Source organism: Pecten maximus, chromosome 1 (genome assembly GCF_902652985.1).
Source record: "Pecten maximus chromosome 1, xPecMax1.1, whole genome shotgun sequence".
In the NCBI taxonomy this organism is placed as follows: Eukaryota; Metazoa; Mollusca; class Bivalvia; order Pectinida; family Pectinidae; genus Pecten; species Pecten maximus.
The window spans coordinates 24075249-24087314 of NC_047015.1; the positions used below are offsets into that span (position 1 = coordinate 24075249).

General features: G+C 36.7%; 1 protein-coding gene across 1 annotated transcript; it reads right to left on the minus strand.

Annotated features, from left to right (window-relative positions):
- Positions 1 to 588: 588 nt before the first annotated feature.
- LOC117323072 (alpha-L-fucosidase-like) lies at positions 589 to 9086 on the minus strand. The gene is made up of 8 exons (XM_033878116.1): positions 8683 to 9086; positions 7911 to 8017; positions 6912 to 7042; positions 6410 to 6543; positions 6070 to 6167; positions 3880 to 4012; positions 3344 to 3514; positions 589 to 2500 (listed from the first exon to the last, which is right to left on the minus strand). The coding sequence occupies exons 1-8, from the start codon at positions 9033 to 9035 to the stop codon at positions 2245 to 2247; spliced, it is 1383 nt and encodes a 460-aa protein (XP_033734007.1). The 5' UTR covers positions 9036 to 9086; the 3' UTR covers positions 589 to 2244.
- Positions 9087 to 12066: the final 2980 nt, after the last annotated feature.

The window sequence follows — 12066 nt, forward strand, 5'->3', positions numbered from 1 at the left end:
AGGACCATCCCAGGATCATTTCAGGCAAGTTTCAGCTCAATCTCACCAGTGTAACTTGACGAGAAGTTTCAAATGTGTTTTCAAAATTGCGGCCATGGTGGCCATCTTGGATTTCAGAACAACACTTGTTTGGGATCATATCAGGATCATTTCAGGTAAGTTTCAGCTCAATAGTACTGATGGAACGTGAGAAGATTATTAAAATGTGTTTTCAAAATGGCGGCTATGGCGGCCATCTTGGATTTCGGAACGAACCAAAAATAACAACACTTGGTCAGGACCATCTCAGCATCATTTCAGGCAAGTTTCAGCTCAATCCCACGGGTGGAACTTGAGAAGAAGTTTTTCCTTCGGGTCAGATGACCTAAAAAGACCTCCGTGGTAGGGAGTGGATAACATATACGCAAGTGGATAACATATACCCAAATGGATAACATATACACAAGAAAGAAATGGAGTGTATATCTCGAAAGAGACATGGCTTTCATGGAGTGTAGGGCTATTTTGTCATGTGATATGTAATAACTCATGACAGAGATCAAATAGAGATCTTTTAATAGCAAAGCATCCTCTTAAGCATGCCTGATGACTCTAAAGAGAGTGTATACACAACACAAAACGTCATTCCCTCTAATACAATTCAACAGGAGATATTAACCAATTACCTATCATTACATCACAATTTTCCACATTTACCAAACAATTAAACACTGTTACACTATTCATTGTCTATCACAATGACATTCAATCAAATTTATATACCCACTTCACTATTAGCAGGCTCAAATTTGTAAATCCAATAATAACAAGCATGTAAGAAATTATATCAAATAAGTCAATTTAGAATCAATAAATTAGGTATTAGAGTAAATGTTAATACATATAATGTAAAAAGATTGTGGTAAATCCAAAGAAATAGCTATCAATGGCTGAAATATTTTGATAAATGCATTCTTGTAAGAAAAATATCTGATTTACATAGAAAGAAATAGGTAATAAGTATCATATAAAACAAATATAAAAATCAACATGAATTCATCCATAAATGTGACCTTGAAATTTCACTAAGTGTAAGTCAGACATATTAATGAGATCCAAACAGAGACATGACTGATGCAAAAATGAAAATATCCTGGAAAAGATACAAAAATATTGATATTTTTTGATAAAGACATGTTCAAAAACTTTAAGGAAAGTTTGTGTACCACAACACTATTCATGCCAAGTACAGCATGTAATGAACTTTTCATAATTTTTCATTGTTAAATTATTCATACAAAAAGTGCCAGATATCCGGTTCACAGTTCGGTTTGGTCCACCCAATAGTGTTATACGGTTACCCCTCCTCCCCTGTTCAAATCTCCATATCCATACAATATAGGTATACACTTGAAGTAAAACTACTTACTGGTTTTGTTTCTTTTTATGCACATTTTAGCAGCCAAGATCATATTTTTTATTATATAAACATTGTTATTGTTTCTTTTTATGCACATTTTAGCAGCCAAGATCATATTTTTTATTATATAAACATTGTTAAACTTTTCAATTTTCGAAAACTAAGCTGTCACACGAGAACTTGTTTACATCTAGATTGCTTTCTGACTATGCAAGTATATGAGTGAGAGTTGTACTGTCAGAAGGATGCACATTAGAGCTATGTGAAAGATAGCCAGTAAATATTAGACTTATTGACGTTAGTTTTGTTGTTAGTTTCCTGGAAGTACCTGAATTAAATTGATAATTAGCAATTTCTGTCTCAGTGTGTGAACCAGAAAGCTTTGGTAGACTGTACAGTACTACAATATCTGTCTCAGTGTGTGAACCAGAAAGCTTTGGTAGACTGTACAGTACTACAATATCTGCCTCAATGTGTGAACCAGAAAGCTTCGGTGTACTGTACAGAACTACAATATCTGTTTTACATCCCACACCAAAGGCTGGTTATCAGGTTATGGATCGGTAAGCCTGAGTTGGTTAACCAGCTGGCATTTTTGCTAACCGTTCCAGCACTAAAAAATACACTAATTGTTGCAATCATCAGATGTGTATACCAAAACAAATAATTCAACTTCAAACCGATTTCACAGTTATACAAATTATCAATATAGAATAATAAACTCAAGGTTATTTAATATTTACAATGATATGGAAACGTATCCACTGTGGATTAGATTTATACGCACACATTATATACAAACTGTATATGTGTACTGGAGCATGACAATGTTAACAGTACTCCCCTCAGTTCTGTAAACCTGTGAACTTGAACACCCATGCCCACTCGACTTTCAGTTGATTGATAGGGATGGGGGGTATGGTAACAATCACCCCTGACCCAGCTACAGGGGCTAGGGTCAGTCGTCCATTATACCCCAGCAGGGAGACTGTAGAGGCAGGGGAGGCAACTGGTGCCCCTAACTTGAGGACGTTGTTGGCTGGCCAGTCTAACACAATTGCATATACAGTTGTTCCATTAGACGACTTCTGGGAGGTATACCTGTTAATATAAAAAATGTAGTTATCCTAGGCAAAGGCCCCAAAGTACCTAGTAACTCATTCAAAATATCAAAATGTCACTCACTGTTGACCAAAGTTATTATTAAAATGAAAAATCAACTAGAGATTTGTTTCAGTGGACAAAACCATGTCTCTCATTCTCCCTTACTAGACACTGAGTATCTTTACACTAATTAATCACCCATATAAGAAATTATTGGAAAACAATTACAATCAATTGACTTTTCATGTTCAGGTCAAGGCTTTAGTGGGTGTCTGTGATTAAGGTTCATGTATTCAGCAACTTTCATTAAGGTATCTATAATGGTTTAAAAGTTATTGCCTGGGAAGAACTATTGGAATTTTCTTTGATCATTTGATCTCTGATCTTGAGCTCAAGGTCACTGTGATCTAACAACAATGCACTGCACATTGGCTTAAGGTTTAATAAAGATATCGTCATAAGTTTAGAAGTTATGGTCCAGAACAAAAAGAACCAGAACCAGAAGAACCAGATATCATACTAATATATTTGTCTCCCTTCAATTGAAGGGGAGAATTCAAAGGGGAGACATAATGACCTTAACAGTATATTATTCTCTAAGAAATGAAAACTTGAGGAAGAATATATTATGACACACTAATTCACTGCATAGTGTCTGTTTCTATATAAAAAAAAATACTGTAATCCATCACAGTAAGAAGCATTATTTTTAAGTTTTTATAAAATCAAATTCAACCTTTAAGATGAGTATAGCTATATTCTTTTAAATGCTATCTATGTATTATTGTTAAATATTTGAACAAAACTTTCTGATATTTTGATAAGGTAAACATTTCCTACCAGACCCCACTGGCCAGTGTGTCGTTTTGGTGTGACCAGGGCTTGGAGGCGTAGATTGCTTCTCCATTAAAACCTAACCACTCCCCCATCTGTCGCAGTCTTTCTTCAAATATTGGAATGATTCTGCCGTCATGAGTCGGTCCAATGTTGATTAGCAGGTTTCCTCCACAACTAGTATATGAGTAGAGCACAGAATCAAAATTGAAATATAAACCATATTTATTAAGTACAACAATTTTGTCTGCTCTGATAATTATAAAAGTGGAGGGTATACATGACAACTGTATTAGTTAGGGCTGGTGAAATTACGTCCCCTTAGACAGTGAAGTTGCTCAACTGAACCTAAGTGCTGACAAAATATTGCTATAGTCCATCTTACAACAAATTTGATAGGAATTCCTTTTAACTAAGTTGTACTTAAAGCATCCATTTAGAGGGATTTAAGTGACATGAACATAAACATGTAATACAACTATGATGCTACATAACTGTTAAAAATCAATCATAGCTCTACAAAAGCACATTATGAATTATACCTGACAGTTGATGCTATTTCCTTGGTTATGTCGTCCATGGTCAGATAGTCTGCCAATTTGGCCCGCCGACGATAGCCCCATGAGTACTTGTCAATAGTCATACTGTTTTCCCACTTCCTCTTCTGCAGCACACCTACACACAGTAAAATAATATATCACTACACGGTAGATCTCTGCAGCACACCTACACTCAGTACAATAATCTATCACTACACGGTAGATCTCTGCAGCACACCTACACACAGTAAAATAATCTATCACTACACGGTAGATCTCTGCAGCACACCTACACACAGTACAATAATCTCTCACTACACGGTAGATCTCTGCAGCACACCTACACACAGTACAATAATCTATCACTACACGGTAGATCTCTGCAGCACACCTACACACAGTACAATAATCTATCACTACACAGTAGATCCGATTGATTATTTATAATTCTACCAGGCTTGCTATGCAACGCCACTTTTGATTGGTTTAAAACCGTGTATTATTTGCCAGTAATGCACTCTCGTGTCAATAATACATGCTCGTTAGTCACGGCTGTTACAATCTTTCCCCTCTAAAATCGTGCATTTGTAAACAAACATGGCGGCGCCAAAACGTTTGAACGTCGGAGACCGTGTATTTTACAACGGAGAAATTTGCCAGATTGTTATTTCTATCCACCCACAGCAGACTTTGCTTAAGAAATAATTAACGATGATTCGTGTATTATTGCAGGATATACAACGAGGACGAGGATATTTTGAAATTAAATTAATAACGAAGTCCGCAGGCCTGAGTTATTAATTAAAATTGCAAAATATCCGAGTCCGAGTTGTATATCCTGCAACAATACACGAGTCAAAGTTGATTATTTCTATTCTACCATGTACATGTACAGTTTAGTTCTGAGATCGACCTCTTTCTAATAGAAAAACAGCAAAGAAACCCCGGGAAAACCTTGTAATTTATTTCTTGAGTATTTCATTATTTGTTGATGAAATATACAGGCAATACAGTACTACGATCAAGAGCATCTATCATATGGCATTGATTTTGAAAAGAAAAAAAAAGGAAAAAAAAGTGGAGGCCTCCGTAGGATTCGAACTCGCGTCGTGATAAAAATATATTGAAAGACTAACCCATTAGCCCACTCGGCTATAGTAACCTTTTATGAAACGGGGGAATATTAGATATTTAAAATTGTAACAGCCGTGACTCACGAGCGTGTATTATTGGCACGAGCGTGGGTTATTGGAAAATAATGCATGGTTTTTAACCAATCAAAACTGGCGTTACATAGCAAACATGGTAGAATAAACAATATGTTGTAAGGTCAATTTCCACAGGCAACCTTTGGAGAGCAATTCTTCATGAATTGCTGGCCGACATCCCCAAAAGTTCTCGTAACGTTGCCGTCAACTGGCTTGGAATTGACGTCAGCTTTTGAATATTAATTAGCACGCGCGCCTTATCGTTTCTTGTGAATTGTAACAGCCATGTAGCGACACATTTCCCGGGGTTTCGTTGCCGTTTTTCTATTAGGAAGAGGTAGATCTCAGAACTTAACAGTACATGGTAGAATAGAAATAATCAACTTTGACTCATGTATTGTTGCAGGATATACAACTCGGACATTTTGCAATTTTAATTAATAACTCAGGCCTGCGGCCTTCGTTAATGTAATTGCAAATTATCCTTGTCCTCGTTGTATATCCTGCAACAATACACGAATCATCGTTAATTATTTCTTAATTATAGGAAATCCACTTAAACCATACATGGATGAATATTTTTGTCAACAATTTAAAATAGCTGAAATTCAAGTTTCAGAAATGGATCCAACCTTCATTAATTTTAATATGATTATGATATTGACAACATTTATTTAATAACTATCTGACATAACAGGAATTTGGTAAAAAAAATCTAAACAATAATATTTGTGAATCTCTGTAAAATAGTCTGATCACCATACAGTATGTAACTTATATAATCTGGAGTCTCTGTTGAGCACCATTTTCTCATGTTTAAGCATTGTCCTCTCTGGCAGTACCTGTTCAGCCTTCTATAAAGATTATCAACTTCTTCTGACAAATTCTGATTTAAAAGATCTGACCATTGTGATATATGGTTACACTGTTACACATCCTCAACAGTTATTAGATGAAAGGACTGTTCAGTCTGACTACAACATACCAGGGTTGAACCTATCGTCACAGTTCAGGAAGCCACCATGTTTACACCTGATGTTCTTGCCCCATCTGTCGTTCACCACCACACTGTCCTTGACTGGGCTGAATCATGTTAAATAAATATTATGATACTGTCACTAATGGTCAATGGCTTTTCTGTTCTTCTCATCTGAATAACATTTTTTTCATTACTCATGCCCTTCATTGAATATTGGTCATTGTAGATTCAGTTCAGTTACATAATATATGAGAAATATACATGTAAAAGTCGAAAGCAAAGATGTAACATACGATCAACAATCAACATATAAGAAAACTACATGAGTGTTATAATGTAAGTGCACCTTTCATTGTAGAGCCAAGCAAGAAACTCTGTGGCATTCCAGTACACATCAGTAGTCTCCCAATCTCCATCGGACCAGATCACATCAGTCTTGTAGTTGTTCACTAGTTCGTACAATTCTGGCATTGTCTTATCCTGAAAAAAAACCACACATAAAATATAACCATTTACATGATGTACCTGCAGATAATATAAGGCAAGATTTCAGGACATTTATTGTAATGCGTGCCAGAATAAGATTTTGACTCCCAGGTTTTTGAAAGTGGTTCAAGTCTCAAACTTTAAGTCATTTCTCCCAAAATGCTACTTTTCTTGATTTCATGACTTCATCTTGATAATGAACAAAAATACACTGCAGCACAGCAGAAGCTCAACTTGAAACCCCCCACTCCCATTGAGAACATTTCAACACCGAACAGGATGAATGATTTTGTTAGTCTTTGGATCATGTAGGTTCACAATACCAAAATGCAATAAATTCCGATTAACTTATATATAATTACTCTAACAAAGTCTTGGGTTTTAAAACCATTTGCTTTATCCCGGAGGTACAGAGGGTTAAACCATTCAAACAGGGAATGATAGGTTCCAAACTTGATGCCCTGCTTCTTGCGGACAGCTGTAGCCAACTCTCCTGTGTATGGAAATGTATAAATTTGTTTAAAACTATCTTAAATAAGATCAGCCTTTTTTTCATTATCAATTTCAGAAAATATTTTAATCATAACAGGATGACATGATATTTATAAGTCAATATATGACAATAAAGACATTGTAGCAAGTGAAAATATTTATATAATAAAATGACTACTTAACAAAAACACGAGGCCCATAGGCATTAACGTTAACGGTCACCTGAGATTTGAAATATTTCAGTTAGTTTATATATATAATTAACTGACCCTTTTTGGTCCCACCCATCGGTCCAAGGGGTCAGTCAGGGCCAAAAATTGCATACCATCAAACTTTCATCCCATGCCAATAAGGTTAACCAAATTAGAATGAGTTCCAACAGAAATCCAACAAATAATAGGCAAAAATGTGATTTCTCTATATGATCTATGGTAAAGTTAACCCCCTCCCCAGCGACAAACATGAGACCCCAGCTGCAGGGTCACAATTTTGGTAAAGCACCTTAAGATTTTTTGAAGTTTTATAATTAGTTGAATTTGGTTCTGCGGTTTGGAGAAGTCGAAAATGTAAATTGTTTACGGAAGGACGATGGACAAAAGGCGGCGATTAGAATAGGTCACTTAAGACATTGTCTCAGGTGAATTAAAAATAATGCAATGACCGGCACCGGTGGTGTAACATGTTATCTGCTTCTAGTCATCGTGTCACTAGCAATGCAGTATTAGTTTTTACTGATATGGATGCATGTATAATGATGTAATTCTTTAATGAGTCAGGGTATATATTTAAAGTATTTAAGAATTACAAGTATATTGTGTTGTACATGTCTTGTTTTTATTCAATTGCTTATGTTATATCTAGTTACTTACCCACAAGATCCCGCTTTGGACCGACGTCCATGGAATTCCAGTTCCAGGAATATTTTGATGGCCAGTTGGTGTAGCCTTCATGGTGTTTGGTCACCAAAACGATATATCTACAGTATAAATCAGATATCTACAGCTACACCTCAAAAGTCTTTTTGCACAATCTAATTCTGCTTTATAATCCTACCATTTAAATGGATTTTTTTCAAAGACTTTCTGTGAATTTGTAGACAGAAAGATATTAGCAGAGACCTATTTGCACAAAGAAAAAAATTGAAAATACAAAGAAATTATAGTAAAACAAAATTTTGCAGAAAGACTTTTGACCTGAAAGTGTTTAAATGACATATTTTGATATAAACAAAATAAGGCAGAACATCCAGGTTGATAAAATGTAGATATTAAACAGTCGTCTCCCTTATAGCTTTACACACAGGGGGTAGGCGCTGACCTACATCACAAAAAAATGATTGTCACATAAAGAAATTAGCCTGTCCCGAGTATGACCCGACCCACGACTAATTATCCTTGACAGGGGATTGAACTCACCGGGGCTTCCTCACCGGAACCATAAAATAAGTAGATTTTCACGTTCCTACGAGTTAATTCCCTTGACAACGATATGTAGTCGTGGGACGGGTCATACTCGTTACAGGCTATTTTTTTTATCTGACAATATTATTTTTTCTTGGAACGTTGGTCTGCGCCTACCCCCTGTGACTTTAGAATCTAGACTGTGTTATATAATTACATATGGCTAATGATCTATCCGTACTTTGCTCCGGAAGCGTCGAAAATGTTGGCCCATTCATCGGCGTTGTAGAATTCTGTAGTGAATTGAGAAGCGAAATCGGCGTATGTGAAGCCTGGTCTGTAGTTTCTGTTCATGAAATCAATAACACCCGGTATCTTCTGTCCCTTCCAATACTCCCAAAACCATTCCGACGAAAAGCTCGGCACAGAAAACACTCCCCAGTGGATGAAAATTCCAATTTTTGATTCGTCATACCAGCTTGGTAAGGGACGAGAATCTATAGACTCCCAGTTCGGTTGATATTTTACGCTTATGCAACAACAAAACATGCATATTATTACAATAACACGGCTTAAGACATGTGTATCGTACATCTTTGCGTGGTGCGACTTTGTTTACCTTGTAGCCTGCCTCACATGATTAAAATCTGGGTCTCAAACATGCTTGGACTTTTTTTCAATAGACTTGCCCGTGCCCAAATTCAAATATTGTTCGAGCCTTTAATTGTCGCGAAGGTGTACATATACAGTATATTAAAGTTCCCCAACCCCTTACCGAAAAAAACAAAACCTCTTGATATGTACCAATAGACATCTCCAAAAACAACACTTTTGACATCCAAATACAATCGATAAATCTACTTTGTAATTATATACAGTGGAACTTCGTTAACTCGAAGTCGACGGGACCACGAAAAAACTTCGAGTTATCCGAGTGTTCGAATTAAGCGAGTTATCGTTTTTGGTGAAAAGTTTGGTCAATATTTGTCAACATTATATAATCATAATAACTTCGCTCTGTCGCTCATCAGTTTAGTGTGAAGACTGGTCAATACATGTAAATATATATGTAATGTTTCGTTATGTCACTTGTAATTTGGTGTAGTTTTGCCGATATACAGTCACGATAAAGTTTCTTTCACTTAGTCACTTCAAGAACGATCTGATGTGCAAGTCATGTTTGCAAAATGTACACGATAAAACGGAATTCGACAAAATAACAAGTTATTAATGTCAAAACAAATAACCGTTTAAGTTTAACACAGATTGCATACAAAACGTAACAGAACCATTACCTTTTATTGGACATATATAAAATACTATTTGATCGGCCTACTTACTTTTTATTGATAACCACGCCATTTCCATGTGTATTAGCACCGGAAGTTGGGCTGCGCATGTGCGTATAAAATGTTACTGTAACTGAGTTGGCGTTTTATCCGATTTAATAGACAGCACTGACCGTTACAGTTGTACTCTGAACACCTCGGCAGTAATTACGCCATTGTTTCAGCAGTTTAAAGATTTAATAGGCGCCGGTGACGGTGTCATTTCTACACCTGTAAAAACATCAGCCGGGTAGATCTACCGGTGTGTCAGAGATTAGTTCCGCTTGAGCGAACGGGTAGATGAGTTGTTGACTATCGTGTGTACTGATATCGGCGACCGCCTTGGGAAATTACCTGATGTAAGTAAAGCAGTACTTTTTATCACCAAGACTTGTTGTTATAAGATTCAACCGACAATTTCTTTTATGAATTTATGAAACACTTATAATAGCATGTAGGTTAGTAGTGCCGATATGTTCAGTACAAACGGAATTTAGCTCTTAAAAAATGTCGGCGTTTGCCACCGATCGATGAAAATTATACTTCGAGTTATTCGAACATTTCAAGTAGGATTTTTATTGTTGGGACCAAATTTTTACTTCGTATTATCCGAGTTTTTCGAGTTATCCGAATTCGAATTATCCGAGTTTTTTTTACTAAGATAAAGAGAGAATTCGGCCGGGACCGGCGAGGTACTTCGAGTTAAGCGGGGTATTCGAGTTATCCGAGTTCGAGTTAACGAAGTTCCACTGTATTGCTCTGGCCTAAAGCAATCATTTTCAAAATCAATTTGGTTCTTTTGTTCGTTTTTGTCTGTTTGGGTTTTATATTTTAAGACACTGACCATGTATTCTATTTATCCTGCAACAATAAAAAAAAATAATCATAAAAAATAATCATTTTGAAGTGAAACAGTGTCAAAAATGACAGAAATATGTTCGCCTTTTAAACGTAGTTTCACTTTGAAGTAGGTCAGTCGAACTGACGCACGTGCTAAGATTCCAAAATACAGCCGTTTTCCGTCACTGCCGTATACAGCAAAAATATATACGATGGGTGTTCCGACAATGCGGTGGCAGTTGCAGGATAAATTCGTTTGTTTGTTTGTTTGTCTGTTTGAGTTTAACGGCCCATCGACAACTATGGTCATTTAGGGCCAATCGGTTTAGCTATTTCTAAGATGGAGCGGTCACTTCATAAAATAAAGGTGGACAGATAAAACAGAGATTTGTTTATTTAAAAAGATGATCAACAAGCAAAATGCATTTAAAGGGTATCGAGGAATAAAACTAAGATTCAGTAAAATTAATGTTAAAAGTGATAACAAATGATGAAAATTCAAACTATGATGAATGGTTTGGAACGATAAGAACGGATGAGGTATTGTTGAATGATCATGATTAATTTTGAGTTAAATTTTGTAAAATAAATCTATCTCTTTCAGATATTCAAAGATACGATCTACGCTTACAATATCAAAGAGTGTTTTCATGTCGGGAACATCGAAATGTTTATCCCGGACATGTTTAAAGTCTGCGCAATTAATTAAAAAATGCTCCACTGTGAAAGGGGAGTCGCATGCGTGGCATATAGGCGGATCTCCCCCTTTTCAGTAGATGCACTTGTGTGATGTAGGTATGTCCAGTTCGGAGGCGAGAGATGACATCTTCCTCTCTGCGATCTCTCCGACTGGGCAGACTTGGCTTAAGTTTCGGTTGCAGTTTAAAAAGTTTATTTGTTGTCTCTGTGCACCATCGTTGTTGCCATTGGTGTCGAATGGCTGACTGAATGATTGGCTTTATATCTGAATACGGCAGCTTGATGTTTGTTTGATCTAGGTTTAATGCCATTTTGGCAGCTTTATCAACTTTTTCATTTCCCTTGATGCCAACATCGCTCGGGATCCACAGAAAAACAAGTTTACATTTATCGGAAGTTCGAGATACCCGTGAGGAAAGGTTTTGTATTAAGGTGTTCTTGGGTTCACGTGATCGTAAACTTTGAAGGACTGATAGTGAATCAGAACAGATGACGGCCTGTTGAATGCGGTGTTCATCGATATGGTCAAGGGCCAAACCGATGGCACATGCCTCCGCAGAGAATATCGAGGCGCCATCTGGTAGTCGAATGGAAGAACAGTGGTGAGTAGTGCAGCAGGCTGCTGCAACCTTCTCACCATCTTTTGAGCCATCAGTGTAGATCTGTGCATGAGTAGGGAAACCCGCAATGCACTCCCGAAAGGAGGATTTGTGTTCTTCGGGTAATGCGCTGGCCTTTGCCCGCTCATGTAGCGTGAA

Excerpts from the sequence above, each read along its gene's own strand:
- LOC117323072 (XM_033878116.1), bottom strand. The coding sequence starts at position 9,035 with ATGTACGATACACATGTCTTAAGCCGTGTTATTGTAATAATATGCATG. Across the intron at positions 8,018-8,682 it reads TTCGACGCTTCCGGAGCAAA|ATATATCGTTTTGGTGACCA; the intron begins GTACGGATAGAT and ends TTTATACTGTAG. Across the intron at positions 7,043-7,910 it reads TCCAAAGCGGGATCTTGTGG|GAGAGTTGGCTACAGCTGTC; the intron begins GTAAGTAACTAG and ends TTCCATACACAG.